This window comes from Mustelus asterias, chromosome 17 (assembly GCF_964213995.1).
Source record: "Mustelus asterias chromosome 17, sMusAst1.hap1.1, whole genome shotgun sequence".
In the NCBI taxonomy this organism is placed as follows: domain Eukaryota; kingdom Metazoa; phylum Chordata; class Chondrichthyes; order Carcharhiniformes; family Triakidae; genus Mustelus; species Mustelus asterias.
In genome coordinates, this window is record NC_135817.1 from 7,690,238 (window position 1) to 7,712,119 (window position 21,882).

The 21,882-nt window shown below is 42.8% G+C and overlaps 1 protein-coding gene across 3 annotated transcripts in view; it reads right to left on the minus strand.

Moving 5' to 3' along the window:
• Nucleotides 1–296: 296 nt before the first annotated feature.
• The window catches only part of lrrc63 (leucine rich repeat containing 63), a 34,360-nt gene continuing 12,774 nt past the window's right edge, over nt 297–21,882 (minus strand). The window contains exons 5-10 of one of the 3 annotated variants that reach the window (XM_078232233.1): nt 20,852–21,006; nt 16,648–16,746; nt 15,423–15,559; nt 7,529–7,612; nt 3,850–4,089; nt 299–1,513 (exon numbers count right to left, since the gene is read on the minus strand). In XM_078232233.1, the coding sequence (XP_078088359.1) occupies nt 1,357–1,513; nt 3,850–4,089; nt 7,529–7,612; nt 15,423–15,559; nt 16,648–16,746; nt 20,852–21,006 (872 nt within the window). In that variant the 3' untranslated portion in view covers nt 299–1,356. Of the gene's footprint in view, nt 1,514–3,849; nt 4,090–7,528; nt 7,613–15,422; nt 15,560–16,647; nt 16,747–20,851; nt 21,007–21,882 lie in introns of all 3 variants that reach the window. The other 2 variants (XR_013499885.1, XM_078232234.1) reach the window with 2 other exon arrangements.

The following is a 21,882-nucleotide window of genomic DNA, read 5'->3' on the forward strand; positions in this document are numbered from 1 at the left end:
GTTTTAATTCTAACTTTTTCTGGGTAACTATTGCTGTAACATAGTGGGAGCCATCCGAAGTTTGCAATTTAAATCACATTTTTTGATCGTTCCAAGCGTATGGCAATTGCCCAAAGTAAGTTTGAGCTACCCAGGCAATTGCCATGCAATCTCTTCCTGGGAACATCTGGAGGGGTCCTCAGTGCATCTTTTGGTGTGGTGAAATATGTACTTTTTTAATGTCTTGCGTTAGAAAATTCATTTCAACTCATGGATATTTGAGTTTGTGACAAGGAAAGCTGGCTGGACAGATGTTTCTGAAATTACTTTATTGGTTCAGTTTCTGATTTTAACAGATACATTTTTCCAGAGGTCTTGAGTTGTTACTGTTTTACTATTATGAAGTTTGACCATTTAACTAAAGTACCACACCAGAACATAATGCCTGAATTGGGACTGAAAGCATTCACAGATGTACCATTTTTAGTATGCCATAGATAGACCATTATTACCAACCGTCCTTGTCATTTATGAAATGTATGAACAGTTGGGAAATCAGAACAAATTCTTGCACAACTCCACTAGTCAAAGCCCTGAAGCTAGAGTTGCCCTGTCCCCAACCACTTGCTTTCTATTGCTAAACCTATTTTCAATCCTTGTCACTTTTTGTCTCAAGGACTAAACATTGGAGCAGTGTTTGAAATAGTGTGGAGACGGAGTTTTGTGAAGTACTTTCCAACATTAACTAGATAGTTGATGCAAGTAACAGTGCAATTACTTTGAAGATTACCAGTTTGGAGGAAGTAATTGTCAAGTATTTTGTATCAATAGTCAAGACTATGTGCTTTCACATTTTAAAACACACATTTCCCCCTTTTAAAAACCTCTAAGCAGCTATGCCACGAGTTTTAATGAGTTGACAGCAACTCAAATCAGATTGATATTTTTAAATCGTGTATTACAAAGAACAGGCCCTTCGGCCCTCCAAGCCTGCGCCGATCACGATGCCTGCCTAAACTAAAACCGTATGCACTTACGGAGTCCGTATCCTTCCATTCCCATCCTATTCATGTATTCATCTAGTTGCCCCTTAAATGACGCTATTGTACCTGCTCCCAACACCTCCCTGGGCAGCGCGTTCCGGAATTGCTGTATTGTTGAATTTAAATTATATATATTATTGAATCGATTTAGTGACAAATATGCACATTTAATGACTTGAGTAAAGAACAATGTATTAAAATCTCAATCATAAGTGCTTTCCAGGAGTATCCATTCACAAAGGATAGTATATTAAATGAAACATGCAGGACAAGAATACTTGGTCCTCATTAACTTCCTTTTCAGTAAGACGAACGTTAATGAAAATAGATGTGTTCAGTGAGTCTTGGACAAGAACCATCTGTAACAGGATGGTGAACAGGCATGAAAAAGGAATGGGAGGCTTTCAGTATTAAAGATCGTCTTGCGTTGCTTGATCAATTTAAGTCCTGCACCATACAGAGGTCCTTTGCAGCAGTCACATATTGTTGCACTATCACACAAAATAAAAAAAAAATAAAGCAATTAGAATAAAATGAAATGAAAATTGATACAAAGCTGTGGGTTTTGCTGATAAGTAATGGGGCAATATTCCTCAATTTTCTCTCCTCCTTTCAATAAATAAGATGTTTTGAACACACTTTTTGTGGAGACAGAGTTCCTTTATTCACTAGAGTTGCCTGTATGTGCACAATTCGTCAGCTGTGCTGGGCATATTGTAATTCATGCCCTGTTTTATGTTGTGTATTATGATGTGCTTAATGCTCCCTCCACCCACATCGTCTGTATCTTTAAGACCTGGCTGGCTGTAGGGATTCGCATTCTAATCAGTATTCTGTAACTTGATTTTGTGTCTCTGTGCACTGTCTGATGAAGGAGCAGCGCTCCAAAAGCTTATGGTATTTGCTACCAAATAAACCTGGTGTTGTGAGACTTCTTACTGTGTTCACCCCAGTCCAACGCCAGCATCTCCACATCATGCACACTTTGTTAGGCAGAGACCAAACCATTCTACCAGCCTCCACCACATGGAGGTCATGTTAGTAGGTATGGCCTGTGGTGCAACACATGGACTGCAGTCTCGGGTCACAGTTGGGGTTGTATTGGTGAATCAGCCACAGGACCTGCACAGGCAATTGAGAGCCGAGCAGGCAACACAGACAGACTTTGCCGTACGATTATAGAAATAAAAGTTCAGGGATATCAGGCATACGAGTGGCATTTCTTTTGGTGTAGGTTTCCACAAAGCCTGTGGACCTCTGTGGTAGATTAAGTGTCTAAATTTTTTTACATATAAAGGGCTTAAGTGCAATGTTGGGATGATCAGAAACTATAGTACAAAAGAAAGATTTGCATCCATATTGCACCATTCATGACCTCAGGATGTCCCAATGCACTTTGTGACCAATGAAATGTAGTGTGACAGCATTGCTTCTTTCAATGTGAAGCACAGTTTCAGCCATGCTAACTGAAGTATCAGGTATAACTGGCAGCCGAAATGCTTGTTAATTCCAACAAACATGCATGTGACCCCCCCCCGCCCCCCCCCCACCCCGCCCCCCCCGCCCCCCCCCCACCCCCCCCCCACCCCGCCCCCCCCTCCCCGCCCCCCCCTCCCCGCCCCCCCCTCCCCCCCCTCCCCGCCCCCCCTCCCCCACCCTCCCCCCTCCCCCACCCCCCCCCCTCCCCCACCCCCCCCCCCTCCCCCCCTCCCCCCTCCCCCCCTCCCCCCTCCCCCACCCCCCCCCCCTCCCCCACCCCCCCCCCCCTCCCCCCACCCCCCTCCCCCCTCCCCCACCCCGCCCCCCCCTCCCCCACCCCGCCCCCCCCTCCCCCCCCCCCCCCCCTCCCCCACCCCGCCCCCCCCTCCCCCACCCCGCCCCCCCCTCCCCCACCCCGCCCCCCCCTCCCCCTCCCCCCTCCCCCCCTCCCCCTCCCCCCTCCCCCACCCCGCCCCCCCTCCCCCTCCCCCTCCCCCCTCCCCCCTCCCCCCTCCCCCACCCCAGTATCACTGACATTGAAATATCAACTATTAAATACAGAAAATTAGCATGATTTACATTTTAAGAAAGGATTCGCTTCTCAAAAGATAAGATTGTATTTCAATGTGTTTTGTGTGCATTTTTGATATGCCAATGATTTATGGTTTTGACCTCACCACGACAGATGGAGTAGATGGTGGGGGGTAGGAAGGGGAACAAGGTGTGACTCTGTGGGTAGGAATTGCCTTTGTAATTTTGGAAAAGAGTCGAATCAGTAGGAATTGGGAAGCGACTCATCGTCCCAGAAATGTCTGGCTTTGGATGAAATATCCTCAAGGAAAGCCATTAAAAAAACCTAATTGATTGGTTTATCTGGTTACCTCTTTCACGAACTGGGTGTGAAAGCTGCTGTGTTATTTGGAATTGGCTTCAATAAATGGATATTACTGCTTTTTGCTGCAAATGCATATCTGCATTTGGTTTGGTGGCTTAACCTGTATCCAAATGGCTGGTGTGACTGATATTGATCATTTACTGAAGTGACATGGACACTATATGTTACTGAGAGATAATAAGTCAATTTATCATTTGCCTAGGAAATACTATCCTAGATTGCTCTGTACTCAATATCTAACTTCAGCTCACAGGTTGAGTCTGGGTTTGTCTACAGTAATTGACTTTTACGTTGGGCATGAAAAAATGTAACTGGAGAAGCTTGAATAATACATGTTACAGGGCAATGGTGCCTTGTATCAGGCATACCTGTGAAAGGTTTAGTGCTAGAATTGGAGAGTGTAAGTGAAAACTGAGACCATTATCTCAGTCCAGTGTAAACTGAGCTACTTACTTGTTCAGTATATCTTGCACCTCTTTAGAAATGTTTGTGTACTGCTGACTTAAGTGGTTCTTGGAGAAAGTAACAGCGGCTAGATCAGTCAGTCGTTGTGGTTGGTTCTGAATAGTTCCTTCCCACACCAAAGGATGCATATAGTTATTCTCCGTGCGTATGTTCTTGAGCTGGAGCTGGAGGAGGCCACATGGCAATGTTATCAGCTCATTGCCTTCAACGTTTAAAAGCTGAAGTTTTCTGGATAACAGGAGTTCCATCAAGAATAGGAAAGTCATAATTATGAAAATTTGTGCTCTATCTTCTCTATATTAGATACAGATAAGTTACTAATGGAAATTAATATACTCCATGGAATCAATAACAGGTGTGTAAACTCACTGCATTCAAAGAAATAACCTGAAGTGCAAGTACTTTAGAAAACAATCAAAAATATGTCTGTCATATGTTGAAAATATGTAATCGCTACTATACAAAGAGAGTTGATTGTTTAGATGCAGAGTATTAGCTGACTTTACTTTCTGTCAATTTGCTTTTACCATGCAGTAAATCCAAAGGAAAAAATAGCTTTTACATCATCATTATATCCTAGAAACAGATGGCCAAAATCATAATACAGAATTTACAGGACAGAAATAGACTATTCGGGTAATCTGGTTAATGCTGGTGTTTATGTTCCTACATAGGCCCCCTTCCAACTGCTTCATCTACTCCTATCAGCTTATCCTTTATTCCTTTCCCCCCATGTACTTAGCTAGCTTCTCTTTAAATGCATCTATGCTCTTCACCTCAGCTGCATCATATGAAATAGTCTAAGATGGCTTTTGAGTACATGCACATGCATATAAATGAATGCACATTGCAGGGGGGAGATTGGTGAGCTGCCATATGGGACTATGATATTATGTCAAAAAAAACGACCTGGCTCAAAGGAGGGGAGATTGAGAACATAGTATTTCCAGCTATGAGGATAATTGGGGAAGGAAAACAAAAAGGTGTGGTGGCAGTATTGATCAAAAAAGCTATCAGAGGGAGCACTGGGGAAGGATGTAGTTGAGGGGTCAAAGAGTAGAAATAAATGGGTCATTTTCAGGTTGGCAAGCTGTAATTAATGGGTACCGCAAGGATCAGTGCTTGGGCCCCATCTATTCACAATATATATCAATGATTCGTATGTGGAGACCAAATGTAATCATAGAATTCTACAGTGCAGAAGGAGGCCATTCAGCCCATTGAGTCTGCACCGACCACCCAGGCCCTATCCCCATAACCCTATGCATTTACCCTATCTGGTCCCCCTGACACTAAGGTGCAATTTAGCATGGTCAATCCACCTAACCCACACATCTTTGGACTGTAGGATATAATATTTCCAAGTTTTATGATTATGCAAAACTAGACGGGAATGTGGGTTGTGAGGAGGATGAAATGAGGTTTCAAGGGGATTTAGGCAAGGTAAGAACATGACAGATGAAAAATAATATGGGAAAATGTGAAGTTATCTCATTGGTAGCAGAAACAAAAATGCAAATTTTTTTTAAATGATGGGAGATTAGTAAATGTTGATATACAAAAGGACCTGGATGTTCTTGTTCAGGAGTCACTGAGAGCTAAAATGCAGGTGCAGCAAACAATTAGGAAGGCAAGTGAGTGGCAGGTTAGCCTTTACTGCAAGAGAATTTGAGTACAGGAGTACAGATAACTTGCTGCATCGTAAGGAAGGATATACTTAGCATTGAGGGAATAAAGACTGATTCCTGGAAGGTGGATTGTCCTATGAGAAGAGATTAAGAAGACTGGGCCTGTATTCTCTGGAGTTCATAAGAATGAAAGATGATCTCGATGAAACTTACAACATTTTTCAAGGGTGTGACAGAGTAGACATGGAAAGATGTTTCCCCTTCCTGGGCAGTCTAAACAAGGGGAGAGTTTCAGAATGAGGGGCAGACCATTTAGGACTGTGATGAGGAATTTCTTCACTCGGAGGGTGGTATTCTCTGCCCCAGAGGGCTGTAGAGGTTCAGTCATTGAATCTGTTCAAGACAAGGATTGATAGATTTCTTGATATTAAAGATATCAAGGGATATGGGAATAGTGTAGGCAAATTTCATTGAAGTAGAAGATCAACCATGACCTAGTTGAATGGTAGAGCAGGCTCAAAGAACCAAATGACCCACTCCTGCTCCTATCTTCCAAAGACAGAACCTATTTGGTTAGAATTTTAAAAAAAAACAATATTACAGTTATTACAGCACTGGGTGTATACTATAGACCAGCAGATAGTGGGAAGCACATTGAAGAGTAAACTTGCAGGCAAGTTAAGAAAGATGTAAGAACTATAGAGGAGTGAGAATGGGGGACTTCAATCATCCTTGTATAGATAGGGATAGTAACAGGGGGAGGAATTTTTGAAATGTATACAAAGGAACTTTCTTGACCAGTATGTTTCCAGCCCAAAGAGAAAAGAAGCCACAAGCATAAGCCTCCAGTAGCCTGTCATTTTAATTTTCCATCTTACTCTCATGCTGACATCCCTGTCCTTGGCCTGCTGCATTGTTCCAGTGAAGCCTAACAGAAGCTTGAGTAATAGTATTTCATCTTTCAATTAGGCACTTTACAACCTTCCAGACTCAACACTGAATTCAACAGTTTCAGACTGTAAATTCTATCCCCCTCTTTTGTTTCCTTTTCTTTGCATGTTTCAGTTTTTCTTATTTTCACTTTCAGACAGTTTCACTCCTGCTCTCGGCGTCAGTTTTGTTTCTTTCCTTGCCCCATCACCATTCCCTTTGGCCCGTTAAGACTAATCCTTCTTCATTCAATTTCTCCTGTTTTCTACCCTATTACAGATTCTCCTTTCATCTTTGTCCCACTCACTCCTTGTTCAAAACCGACTACACCTCTTAACTTTTCCCCAGTTCTGATAAAAAAATCATAAACTAGAAATGTTAACTCTGTTTCTCTCCCCACAGTTGCTGCCTGAACTGCTGTTTTTTACTTCCAGCTTCAGCAGTTTCTGCTTTTTGAGAAAGGAAGCAGCAGTGAAGCTAGTTCTGAGGAATGAAGAAGGGCAAGTAAAACATGTTTTAATGGGATAGCATTTAGGGAAGCGTGATCATAATATTAGTTTTAAAAGTAATCATAGAATCCTTACAGTACAGAAGGAGGCCATTTATGGAAAAGATACAATTATGTATAAAAATACATAACTGCAGAAGAGTTAACTTTAACAAATTAAAAAATAACCTGGTACAGGTGGACTGGAATCAAAAATTGATATTCCACTTTTAATGCTTTGTGAAATTATACTCCAGATCCCTTTGCCAATCCTCTCTATTTGCACTCTCATTTTGCAAGGAGTATATGGCCTCCTTATGCCTCCTACAAAAATATGCCAACGTACCTATCTCTATTGAAATTAATTTGTCATTAATGCACCCATTCTGCTAATTTATTAATGTATTAAGGCCCAACCTTCCTCATATTCACTATACCCCCAAACCTGGTGTCATCCACAACTTTTGAAATTGTATTTCCGATTCCTGACGCCAAATTCTGTATGTACATGTAAATGAAATGTTTAATGGTTTATAAAATTGTTCAGAATCAGATCTAACCTGCATCGATGCATCATTGGAAATGCTGTAATGTTAATTATACAAAAACATTGATCACTAACCTTAAGTTTTTAATGTCAGTGGAAATTGAAGATATCTTATTGTAGGCAACATTCAGAGACTGGAGATTTGGTAAGAGGAATAACCTGTTAAAAAAAATCCATATCTCTTTAAAATTAATCTAATTGCTAAAGATTTTTTTAAAATTGCTGGGCTAAAATTAGATTGCATTGATGCCATGTAGCCGGTAGGAGCATTGCACATTCTGCCTAACCAAGGAACAATTTCCATTTGTTAGTTTTCACAAAGTTTAATTCAATACCATTTATCTGATGTTTACAAATTGAAGAGATTGAAATGTTAAAATGAATTAACACTGGAGCTAATTTCTTGTGCTGGTCCCTTTGCTCAGCCAACTCTGCCCTCATTCACATCCTGATTTTTGTTCCTCTATCGTTGCCTTGGTGCTAATTTCTGGAATTCCCTCTCTGAATCTTCATTCTTACTTCCCTCTCCTTTTAGGTGCTCCTTAACCCTATTTCTTTGACCAAGTTTTTGGTCACCAGCCCCCATATCTCCCTATGTTTTTAAATGGCTTTCGTTTGAACCTGTTTGCTTACATTGTCAATTTTTTAAAAACTAAAAATTTAATTTGATCATGCTCCTGTTAAGCTCCTTGAGACATTTGACTATGTTAAAGCTGCTATTCAAATGTAAGTTGAGGAAATATATAGCAGAATGGATAAATTGTAAGAACAAATGTGCAACAACAATTAAAATGTACAATGCTTTCCCCACAATTAAGTATCAAAATATTGATAGCAGCATGTTCAAGAAATTATATAAAATACATGCTATTCATTGTTGTTTCTTGGTGCCTCTTGGAATATTATCATCTGTTATTTTCTGAAAACAACACAAGCAGACTGCATGTTTTTTTCTGCATCATTTATTACATTTAAAAATACACAGAATTCCTGACCCTCTAATTTAGGATGGGATTGCCAACTCTGGATGTTTCTTTGTACATTTGAACACATGAAATTCGGTCATGTCACACTTGGCAGATGTTTTCAAAGATTTACATTATAATACCAAAAGAGAAAATGCTGGAAAATCTCAGCAGGTTTGGCAGCATCTGTAAGGAGAGAAAAGAGCTGACGTTTCGAATCCAGATGACCCTTTGTCAAAGCTGAAAGGCATAGGAAGTGTGGGATATTTATACTGCAGGGTGAGGGCATGAAAGATGAGTCATAGCCACAGAAACCAGGGGAAAAGGCCGCTAATGGCTGTCCACAGAGAGATTAAAAAGGGTGTGAATGGCCAAATGGCAGAGAAATCAGAGGATAAACTGTGACAGATGATGTGGGGGGAGTGGGGGAAGGTGGGAGGAAATGGGTGGGAAAGAGGTCAAATTGAGAAAAAGGAGAAAACATATGGAAAGGGGGATAAAATAAGGGGAAGGAATGGGGAGGGGGAAGAAAAATGAAGAAAGACAATAAAGAAGTAAAAGGTAGGGAACAGTAAAAAATGAAATGAAATGAAAACAAAGCGGTCGGGGTGGGGTAGAGCTAATCATCTGAAGTTGATTAGCTCTACCCCATCCCCCCACCTCCCCTCACATCTTCATCTGTCGCAGTTTACCCTCTGATTTTAGCTTCTCTGCCATTTGGCCATTCACACCCTTTACTCTCTCTATGGACTGCCATTAGCAGCCTTTTCCCCTGGTTTCTGGGGTTATGACTCATTTTTCATTCACTCACCCTACAGTATAAATATCTCCCACTTTCTCTGCCTTTTAGCTTTGACAAAGAGTCATCTGGACTCAAAACGTCAGCTCTTTTCTCTCCTTACAGATGCTGCCAGATCTGCTGAGATTTCCCAGCATTTTCTCTTTTGGTTTCAGATTCCAGCATCTGCAGTAATTTGCTTTCATTTTTTATATTAATAGCTGAGCTTACTGTACTTAAGGATCTATGTTCCTGGTATTGTACAAGAAGCTTTAAGAAGTTGGAGCACACCAGCATGAAGGAGTCCTCTGTCGCAAACTATAGTCAAAAAGCTCTACTTTCCTCCTATACTGCTAACAGCAATTAATTTTCCATTCTTAATGACTTCAAGATAATTTAGGAGGATTGACCATTCTGATACTACCCCTAGCTCTCCCCAGAAGATAAAGGGTGCAAAATTAGACTAGATTGTACCCCATTGTTTGGATGCTACAGGACTGTTCAGGGATCATGATAGTGTCAACTGCAATGTTGATTTGACACCAGTGCTGCCATTTTCAAGTTCCACACTCTGATTGACACCCACCCTACACATGTATTAAGTCACATGAAGGACCTTCCATCAATGCTAATTACAAGGACCATCTGGTGCACCAGTTGGTCCTTGTAAAAACTGTGTTTTTTATTAGCAATGATGCGTGTCCTTGAGGACCTCATGTTGTCCGAGCATGTGGACTTTGCAAGGGCTAGGGCTGGCCATGAGGGCACAATATCTGTGTTTTAAAAAGTGGCATTTCAATATCCGGCAAGCAAGTGTTTGACGCTGTCATGCTCAGGTGAGGAAAAATGTAGCCCAGGATCCCTAACTCAGAATGTTGGATGTCAGTGTGAAGTAGAAGATTGCACCACACATGACTGAGTCATCTCTCAATGGATTCACGGCAACAGGACCTCATTGGCTGCCTTGCCCTGTGTGAATTATCTGATTCACTATCAATCTTACATAGTGAGTTGTTCTGTTGCTTCAGATGGATTTCTATGAGGAACCTTGTCACATTGAAGGCATACGAGCCAACTAAGGATCGTAATACTGCTTCCGCACTTTGTAGGATGCCATTGTAAATGTGTTGCTGGAGATATGCCTGAAGGGACAACACCTTTTGATGTCCAATGCCAAGATGCCCTCCTCCAGTTAGCACCTCTTCTAAGCAAGGTCACATGTTCTGGAGGCTTCATCATCCTTCAAAGGATCTCGATGTGTGAGCCTGATGTGTATTCATTCTCATAGTGAAATGCATGAGTGAAATGAGAAGAATAGCAAAACTGGTATTCACGTTGGAACATGATGGAGGCAACTGTCGAAGAGGTTACTCACTTTAACTCCTCATGTTCCTTGTAGAATCTGAGCGCCTCACAAGCATGCCTACCTCATTTGGCCCACGCTATGGCTTCTTCCCCTGCAGCCTCGGCTTCTTTGAACTAATCACCTTCATCCTTTTTAAAGTCCTCCTCAGAAGAGAAGTGCAGCTCCTCCATCTCCTCCATCCCCCCAGTAGTGCAAAAGGGTAAGGAAAGGAGGATAGTGCTAATTGGGGACTCTACGGTGAGGGGGTCAGATAGGCGTTTTTGCGGACACAGACGGGACTCTTGGATGGTGGTTTGCCTCCCTGGTGCAGGGGTCCGGGATGTCTCTGGTCGAGTCCCAGAAATCCTGAAGGGGGAGGGAGAGGAGCCGAAGGTCGTGATGCATATAGGTACTGCTGACATAGGTAGGAAGAGGGAAGGGGTCATGAAAAGAGAATATAGGGAGTTAGGTAGACAGCTGAGAAAGAGGAATGCAAAGGTAGTAATCTCGGGATTGCTGCCTGTGCCGCGGGAGAGTGAGAACAGGAATCGGTGGAGAATGAATGCGTGGCTGAGGGACTGGAGCAAGGGACAAGGATTTGGGTACTTGGATCATTGGGACCTCTTTAGGGGCAGGTGTGACCTGTTTAAAAAAGACGGGTGGCACTTGAATCCCAGGGGGACCAATATCCTGGCGGGAAGGTTGGCTAAGGCTACTGGAGAGACTTTAAACTAGAAAGGTTGGGGGGAGGGAATCGAAATGAGGGGACTGAGAGTGAGGAGGTTAGCTCGCAAATAGATAAGGAATGTAGACAGGGTAAGAGGGAGGTTAGATGAGTGATGGAGAAGGGAAGTGCTCAGGCTGAAGGTCTGAGATGTGTCTATTTTAATGCCAGGAGTGTAGTGAATAAAGTGGATGAGCTTAGAGCGTGGATTGCTGCTTCGAATTGTGATGTGGTGGCCATTACGGAGACTTGGATGTCTCAGGGACAGGACTGGGTGCTTCAGGTGCCGGGTTTTAGATGTTTCAGGAAGGACAGGGAGGGAGGCAAGAGAGGGGGGGGAGTGGCACTGTTGATCAGGGATAGTGTCACGGCTGTAGAGAAGGTGGACGCCGTGGAGGGATTGACTACGGAGTCTCTGTGGGTGGAGGTTAGGAACAGGAAGGGGTCGGTAACTCTGCTGGGTGTTTTCTATAGGCCGCCCAATAGTAACAGAGATGTTGAGGAGCAGATGGGGAAACAGATCCTGGAGAGATGTAGGAATAACAGAGTTGTCGTGATGGGAGATTTTAATTTCCCAAACATAGATTGGAATATCCCTAGGGCTAGGGGTTTGGATGGAGAGGAGTTTGTTAGGTGTGTCCAGGAGAGTTTCCTGACACAGTATGTGGATAAGCCTACTAGAGGAGAGGCTGTACTTGATCTGGTGCTGGCTAATGAACCTGGACAGGTGGAGGATCTCTCGGTGGGTGAGCATCTTGGGGATAGCGATCATAATTCTATCTCCTTCACGATAGCATTGGAAAGAGATAGGATCAGGCAGGCTAGGAAAGTGTTTCTCTGGAGTAAAGGGAAATACAGTGTCATCAGGGAGGAAATTAGACGGGTAAATTGGAAGGAGGCATTCTTGGGGAAAAGTACCGAAGGAAAGTGGAGGATTTTCAAGGAATGTTTGTCTGGAGCTCTGCATGACAACGTTCCGATGAGACAGGGGGGTGTTGGTAGGGTACGGGAACCGTGGTGCACGAAGGTTGTGATGAACCTGGTGAATAAGAAAAGAGAGGCGTACAGAAGGTTCAGAGAGCTAGGAGGTGTTAAGGATTTAGAGGAGTATACGGGATGTAGGAAGGAGCTTAAGAAGGAAATTAGGAGAGCGAGAAGGGGTCATGAGAAGACCTTGGCGGGTAAGATTAAGGAGAATCCCAAGGCTTTCTACAAATATGTCAAGAGTAAAAGGATGAGATGTGAAGGCATAGGACCCTTAAAAGGTGAAGGGGGAAAAGTTTGTGCGGAACCGTTAGAAATGGCGGAGGTGCTTAATGAATACTTTACCTCGGTATTCACGGTGGAAAGGGATCTGGGTGGTTGTACTGCTGGTTTGCGGTGGACAGAAAGGATCGAGCATGTGGACATAAAGAAAGAGGATGTGTTGGAACTATTGAATGGCATCAAGGTTGGTAAGTCGCCGGGACCGGATGGGATGTACCCCAGGTTACTGTGGGAGGCGAGGGAGGAGATTGCGGAGCCTTTGGCGATGATCTTTGCATCGTCGATGGAGACGGGAGAGGTTCCGGAGGATTGGAGGATTGCAGATGTGGTCCCTATATTCAAGAAAGGGAACAGGGACAGCCCAGGAAATTACCGACCGGTGAGTCTAACCTCAGTGGTTGGTAAGTTGATGGAGAGGATCCTGAGAGACAGGATTTATGATCATCTAGAGAAGTTTAGTATGATCAAAAGTAGTCAGCACGGCTTTGTCAAGGGCAGGTCGTGCCTTACGAGCCTGGTTGAGTTCTTTGAAAATGTGACCAAACACATTGACGAAGGAAGAGCGGTGGATGTGGTCTATATGGACTTCAGCAAGGCGTTCGATAAGGTCCCCCATGCAAGACTTCTTGAGAAAGCGAGAGGGCATGGGATCCAAGGGGCTGTTGCCTTGTGGATCCAGAACTGGCTTGCCTGCAGAAGGCAGAGAGTGGCTGTGGAGGGGTCTTTCTCTGCATGGAGGTCAGTGACCAGTGGAGTGCCCCAGGGATCTGTTCTGGGACCCTTGCTGTTTGTCATTTTCATAAATGACCTGGATGAGGAAGTGGAGGGATGGGTTGGTAAGTTTGCTGACGACACCAAGGTAGGTGGTGTTGTGGATAGTTTGGAGGGATGTCAGAAGTTGCAGCGAGACATAGATAGAATGCAAGACTGGGCGGAGAAGTGGCAGATGGACTTCAACCCGGATAAGTGTGTAGTGATCCATTTTGGCAGATCCAATGGGATGAAGCAGCAGTATAATATGAAGGGTACCATTCTTAGCAGTGTAGAGGATCAGAAGGACCTTGGGGTCCGGGTCCATAGGACTCTTAAATCGGCCTCGCAGGTGGAGGATGCGGTCAAGAAGGCGTATGGCGTACTAGCCTTCATTAATCGAGGGATTGAGTTTAGGAGTCGGGAGATAATGCTGCAGCTTTATAGGACCCTGGTTAGACCCCACTTGGAGTACTGCGCGCAGTTCTGGTCACCTCATTACAGGAAAGATGTTGAAGCCATTGAAAGGGTGCAGAGGAGATTTACAAGGATGTTGCCTGGATTGGGGGGCATGCCTTATGAGGATAGGTTGAGGGAGCTTGGTCTCTTCTCCCTGGAGAGACGAAGGATGAGAGGTGACCTGATAGAGGTTTACAAGATGTTGAGAGGTCTGGATAGGGTAGACTCTCAGAGGCTATTTCCAAGGGCTGAAATGGTTGCTACGAGAGGACACAGGTTTAAGGTGCTGGGGGGTAGGTACAGAGGAGATGTCAGGGGTAAGTTTTTCACTCAGAGGGTGGTGGGTGAGTGGAATCGGCTGACGTCGGTGGTGGTGGAGGCAAACTCGTTGGGGTCTTTTAAGAGACTTCTGGATGAGTACATGGGATTTAATGGGATTGAGGGCTATAGATAGGCCTAGAGGTAGGGATATGATCGGCGCAACTTGTGGGCCGAAGGGCCTGTTTGTGCTGTGGCTTTCTATGTTCTATCTCAAGTCCTTTCGGCATTGCAGTGCCAGGTGGAGCAGCGAGCAGCAAGTCATGATGATCCGTGAGACCCTCTGGGAGGCGGTGGTGTAGTGATATTGTCACTGGACAAGTAATCCAGGGACCCAGGGCAATACCCTGGGGACCCAGTTTTGAATCCCACCACAGCAGATGGTGAAATTTGAATTCAATAAAAATCTGGAATTATAAGTCTAATGATGATCATGAGACCATTGTTGTTAAAAACCCATCTGGTTCACTAATGTCCTTTAGGGGAGGAAATCTGTTATCCTTACCTGGTCTGGCTGACATGTGACTCCAGATCCATAGCAATGAGGTTGACTCTTAAAATGCCACTCAGTTCGAGGGCAATTAGGGATCAGTAACAAATGCCGTATAAAGAAAAAAAAAATTCTGCTACATCTGTCCAGGCATTGGAATGACATATTTCAGATGCCTATGGTGTGATCAGCCAGTGGTATGAATCTTGTACCTTTGCTCTGCAAGAGTCTGAGGCTGCTGCATGGGTGTCTTCAGCTATATCCTTTGCAAAACACCTTTTGGCACCAAGAAGCTAGCCCTGTATCCTGTGTGGTCCTTCAAAGATCTGCGATCTACTCGAGATGTTGGAGTTTTGGATGCTTCCTGGCTATCTGGCACAAACCTCTTTCCCCCTCCCCAAGTTATGTGTCTGAGTGCAAACTTCCCTGCTGGTACCCTGCCCTCCCCTGCCTCATGTGCTGCCCTCGCCCTTCAACCCCTTCTCTTGCTTCAGGACAGTTTCCTCCCTTCTCCAGCCCAGGCCTAATGCTGCAGCACATGAAGAGCCACTCCTGCCTTACAACTGGTCTGGTAGGTAGAGGTATACCTATGACAACCACTTGAAGATGATGTGGTGGTGCCTACAAAACTGATTCCTATGAGTGTTGCAGGACGCAAGGTAGGCAAACTAACCTCAGAGTGACGAGCAAAGTGTAGGTCGACAGGCACACTTCGCTCATGTGCTGTTACGTTATGTTATGGTCTGTAATCCCAGCCCTTGACATTTTGCAATATCAATCACTTGTTCATAATTCTCTTTTAAAATGACTGATTCATGATTTGTGTACGACTAAAAATTGCTATTAGACTCTACAGACTTTTGGACCACCTTACCCAGCAGGCAGAGTTGAAACCAGGCAGAAGGAAATATCAAAGATTCTCAGGTTTGTCAGTTTTGCAATATCAGAAGAAATCGCTGAAATAGGATTGTCTCTGAAAATCAGCACTTCAAGTTGGGGGAATCTATAAACCTTAAGGATAAACAGAGTTAATATGAAAACTTATTAATGCATTTAAAATGTTTCAATGTACTATACAACAACGATTGCTGGCAACAAGTCAACATAGTCAGCCTACAAAGTAAAGCAATAAAACAAAATTTCAAATGTTGGGAAGAATGAGTATGAAATACCAGTAGACCAGTTAAGAGAGACACTGGAAACAAAATAGTTGATATAAAGAGGTAAAAACAGTAAAAAGGGAACAACACATGAATTTTATGCTGAACATTTTGTTTTTCCATGTTTGATCATCTTCACTTCATCTACTTCATTCTCCGACATTTCACATACACCACCAAAGTAAATCCACACAGAAATAACAGCAAACAGAAAATTTGTCTTACGGATTTGCAAATGAATAAAATAGACTTCTGTCCACAGAGGAGTCCACTCAAATCTGAGCAACATTTTGGAAGAGAGCTGGTTAATCTAAAATAGTTTTAAAGGGTGCTCATGCACTAGAAAAGGTGACCTTGCTGTGAAGCCAAAAGTGTTGTGAAATTTGTGATGTGACAGTTAATGGATGTCTTAACTTTCTAAATCATCTACATATCAGGTAACAGTGATATAAATATCTCATATCACCTTCTATTGGCAATGTTTATAAGTTAGTGCACCAAATTAACAGTAGCATCATTGAAAAAAGGTAAATAAACATCACTGAGGTATTATGTATTGTCTTTGTTTTAAATTCTACTCATTGAAGCTAGTTGACTTACCAGCTTATTTGCTAAAGGGAAAGCAGGACACTGAAGGCTCACTACATTAAATGCTGGCAAACCTTCATTTGGTAAATAATAGTACCATTTCAAAGTAATTCATTGATTGTGTGGTTTTATTCTGAGGATGTAACAATATGCTATGTATTTTGTTCTCCATAATTAATGTGCTCCACATCCTTGCTAACCAGATGGTAGTTATTAATGTAAGTATGGCAATTGGCCATGAGAGGTTTTACTGCAGGAATGCTGTGGTTTAGACCTGGACACATGACCTCATAATTCACTGAGTAAAGTACAAGCATAAATTTTATAGATGATTTAATAAATTGCACTCACCTCAGCAGGGATGTCCTGAAAACTGTTGAATGACAGGTTCAGATACTTTATTATGGAAGTAAGTGCAGTCAGATCAGGAAGTTTGCTAATAAAATGGCCCTATAATATAGTGATAATATTAAACAAGATGGTAATCATATTCTTCAAATCTGGAAATGTTGCTTTGTATCTTTTGGCATTACTTTAATTCACTGAGAATAAATATTACATTATTTTGAAGTGATAGAAATACTAAATATTTCAACAAATATAATATTTTGGCAGACCTTGGCAGCTTTGAAAATTGTTTAAGTAGGTAATTGGTACCTTGGCTACATCTCTAATAACGTTCTTCAGATACAGTGAAGCAAGCAATTAAGACACAGAGAAATCCGTTATGCTTGAAACTAATCAATGTGACTAAATACATTATGCCCGAGTATTAACCACAAATTTATGTAATTGCAGCCATTAAAAAGTGACACTCTCACCACATAAGTGCCAGGCAATGACTGTCTCCAACAAGAGACAATCTAACCATCGCCCCTTGACATTCAATGGTATTACCAGCACTGAATCCCCCTCTATCAACATCCTGGGGTTTGCCATTGACCAGAAACTGAACTGAACTAGCCATACAAATACTGTGGCCACCAGAGTAGGTGAAAGGCTAGGAATCCTGCGGCAAATAACTCACCTCCTTTCTCCCCAAAGCCTGTCCAACATCTACAAGGCACAAGTCAGGAGTGTGATGGAATACTCTCCACGTGCCTGGATGAGTGCAGTTCCAACAACACTCAAGAAGCTCAACACCATCCAGGACAATGCAGCCCAATTGATCGCTCTCCCTTCCACAAACATTCAATCCCTCCACCACCAACGAACAGTGGCAGCTGTGTTCAACATCTACAAGATACACTGCAGGAGCTCACCAAGGTTCCTTAGGTAGCACCTTCCCAACCCATGCCCACTACAATCTAGAAGGACAAGAGCAGCACATGTCTGGGAACACCACCACCTGGAAGTTCCCCTCCAAGCCACTGATTTGGAAATATATAGCTGTTCCTTCATTGTCGCTGGGTCAAAATACTGGAATTCCCTCCATAACAGCACTGTGGGTAAACCTACACCTCAGGGATGGCAGTGGTTCAAGAAGGCAGCTAAAACTGGAGATTTACAAAATAGCTCAGATGGGTATGAGACCCAAAGATTAAGAATATTGAATCGTCAAGGTATGTAAAAGTAACTCAATTTCAACTGCAAATCATTTATATAGAAAAAAAAGGAACTAATGCTATAAGCTCAGTGCCTTCTATTCACAGAGACCTGGTCCTTAATTTGTATTCAAAGGGAACTTCTAGGGTAAATTTGGAGAAGATCTTTGTGCAGAACCCAAAGAGAAGAACCAAGGGATTTGAATCTAAAGTAAAAACAAATGTAAGCTAAACACAATTTAGGGAATAATTTTAATGCACAAAGTTGTAGAATTGACTATCAGTAAATAAGGTGGAAGTAAATACATCAGAATTGCTCCATTGTTCATTGGTCTTTGCAATATTTACCAATGGCCCTCACAAATATTTTCTAAATAAAAAGTCTGAGTAGAAAGACACAAAGCTGTACATGGAAACGCTATACAGTATAAAAATTTCAAATACCTTTAGTAATAGACATTTGATCTTGTAATTTGATAAGTGCATTGTAAATAAAACTACAAAAGGAAAACAATAAAGATAAAATGCTAATTGTCTATTTCATCACCGAGCTAGAGGGTGAGTTTTGTCAAGGTGACTACAAAATCTGGACCAAATGTGACCAGTGATTATTTCCCAGGCTACGTGGTGGTTCTCCAAGACAGGTGAGCTTTGTTCAGAAGTTTAACAAATGCATTCCAACTTGTAAAATAACTTGGCAAACTACGTGCCGCAGGGATCGGTGCTGGGGCCTCAACTATTTACCATATACATAAACGATCTGGAGGAGGGGACCGAGTGTAGGGTAACAAAGTTTGCGGATGACACAAAGATGAGTGGGAAAGCAAATTGCGTGGAGGACACAGAGTCTGCAGAGAGATTTGGATAGGCTAAGTGAGTGGGCAAGGATCTGGCAGATGGAGTATAACGTTGGTAAGTGTGAGGTTATCCACTTTGGAAGGAATAATAGTAAAATGGACTATTATTTAAATGGTGAAAAATTACAACATGCTACTGTGCAGAGGGACCTGGGAGTCCTTGTGCATGAATCACAAAAACTCAGTTTGCAGGTGGAAAGATTAGATTATCATAGAATCCCTACAGTGCAGAAGGAGGCCATTCGGCCCATCGAGTCTGCACCGACCACAATCCCACCCAGGCCCTACCCCCACATATTTTACCTGCTAATCCCTCTAACCTACGCATCTCAGGACTCTAAGGGGCAATTTTTAACCTGGCCAATCAACCTAACCCGCACATCTTTGGACTGTGGGAGGAAACCGGAGCACCCGGAGGAAACCCACGCAGACACGAGGAGAATGTGCAAACTCCACACAGACAGTGACCCGAGCTGGGAATCGAACCCGGGACCCTGGAGCTGTGAAGCTGCAGTGCTAACCACTGTGCTACCGTACCGTACAGGTAATCAAGAAGGCAAATGGAATGTTGGCCTTTATCGCGAGAGGGATGGAGTATAAAAGCAGGGAGGTCATGCTGCAATTGTACAGGGTACTAGTGAGGCCGCACCTAGAGTACTGTGTACAATTTGGTCCCCCTATTTAAGAAAGGATATATTAGCTTTGGAGGGGGTACAGAGAAGGTTCACCAGGTTGATTCCAGAGATGAGGGGCTTAGCTTATGAGGAGAGATTGAGTAGACTGGGCCTGTACTCACTGGAGTTTAGAAGGTTGAGAGGAGATCTTATAGAGACATATAAGATAATGAAGGGGCTAGACAGGGTAGAAGCAGCGAGGTTATTTCCACTTACAATGGAAACAAGAACTAGGGGGCATAGCCTCAAAATACGGGGGAGTCAATTTAGAACAGAGTTGAGGAGGAACTTCTCCCAGAGGGTAGTGAATCTTTGGAATTCTCTGTCCAATGAAGCAGTAGAGGCTACCTCGTTAAATGTGTTTAAGTCACAGATAGATAGATTTTTAACCATTAAGGGAATTAAGGGTTTTGGGGAACGGGCAGTTAAGTGGAACGGAACCCACTATCAGATCAGCCATGATCTTATTGAATGGCGGAGCAGGCTTGAGGGGCTAGATGGCCTACTCCTGCTCCTATTTCTTATGTTCTTATGAAGGCTTTATAAAACTAGAAAGCCAACTCTCTATACACTTGCAGTAAAATATCCCTATTCCTATATTCAAATCCTCTCGCTAATGTTTTCAGGGATTATTGGTTTGGGAAGTGAAGTCTCTCAAACTCCAAATCATCCTGAGTGAGCTGTGTGCACACTCCACCCGAGTCTCTGACATGTTTGCAATCTCTGTCCCTCTGTTGATATGTTAATGTAGGGCAGCAATCCATTGTGCAAGTTGCTGTCTGTCTTTTTTTTAAAACTCATTTTGAAACTTTATTTCTTTCCCTGGTTGGTCATGTTCCTTTCATTCACAAAAACCTGACCTCGACACAAGGCCCTAAAACACTTGCAGTCAGTCCCCACAACATAGGGAGTGTCACAAGTAGGCTTACATTAACATTGCAATGAAGTTACTGTGAAAATCCCCTGGTCACCACACTCCGCCAGTTTGGACACACTGAGGAAGAATTTAGCATGGTCAATGCACCTAACCAGCACGTCTTTTGGACTTTGTGAGGAAACCGGAGCACCGGGAGGAAACCCACGCAGACACGGGGAGAAACTGCAGACTCCACGCAGACAATGACCCAAGCTGGGAATGGAACACAGGTCCCAGTGCTAACCACTGTGCCGCCCAATCTCACTGTAGATTCATCACATCCATGTTTCAAGATGACATCGGAGCATGGCGACTCTTTGTGAGCTATGTATGGTATGATTTGTACGGATAGCATGTAAAATAATACTTGTCACTGTATGAAAAAACATGTGACAATAATAAATCAAATCAAAATCCTAGCAGTGAAATTAGCTACTGTATATAAAATATCATTCCACTAAACAATGATCTATTTTCTTTAGTGTCTGACGTTTTGAGTCCAGATGACTCTTTGTGAAAACTAAATTTGCTGAATTTTAATGACTGGATCTTTAAACTACTTACCCTGAAATTTAAACAGTTGTTTCCTACCGCTATGGATCTCAAAATAAAAAAATCATATGGGTTTATCACTCTTTCTGGTTCTTCCTCTGTGGCTGAGGATTCAGAGTCTGAAGATTCAAGAAATTGTTTACCTCCTTCAATATTTGGAACTGCTCCTGAAGTCAGAAAAATACAAATCCTGTTAAAACTGAAATGCGGATTTATTAGTTTACTGAAGACAACACAACTTGTAATTACATAGCCTTTAGTGTGATAACATTTCCTAAGGCAGGAGCATCATAAAACAAAATGTGACACCAAGCCACATGAGGCGATATTAGGAAAAATAGTCAAAAAGCTTGGCTGAGAAGTAGGTTTTAAGGAGTGTCCTAAAGAAGGAAAAAGTAGAGAGATGGAGAGGTGTAGAGAGGGTATTCCTGAGCTCAGGACCTGGGTAGCTGAAGGCACAGTCACTAATGTTGCAGTGATTAAAATCAGCGATTCTCAAGAGGACAGAATTAGATGAGCACAGATATCTTGGAGGGCTATGGGCCTGGAGGAGATGATAGAGATAGGGAGGGATAAAACCATTGAGGGTTTAAAAAAAGGTGAGAATTTTAAAACTGAGGCATAGCTTGACCAGGAGCCAATGTAGGTCAACAATGTATCCAAGTTCAAGGTAACAAAGGCATGGAGGACGGTTTTGGCAGAAGATAAACTGAGGCAGGGCAAAGGTCAGGTGATGTTATAAAGAAGGAAATTAACCATATTAGTGATGGAGCAAATATGTGATTGGAAGCTAATGGGGCTAAAATATGACACCAAGATTGAGAAAAGTCTGGTTTAGCATCAGACAGTTACCAAAAAGAGGGATGGAGTCAGTAGTACAGAGTTCCAAAGTTTGTGCTCTATACCCATCTTACATGGGTTAGATGGATATAGAGAGATATGGGCCAAATGTGGGCAATTGGGACTAGCTTAGTGGTAAAAACTAGACAGCATGGACAAGTTGGGCCGAAGGGCCTGTTTCCATGCTGTAAACTTCTATGATT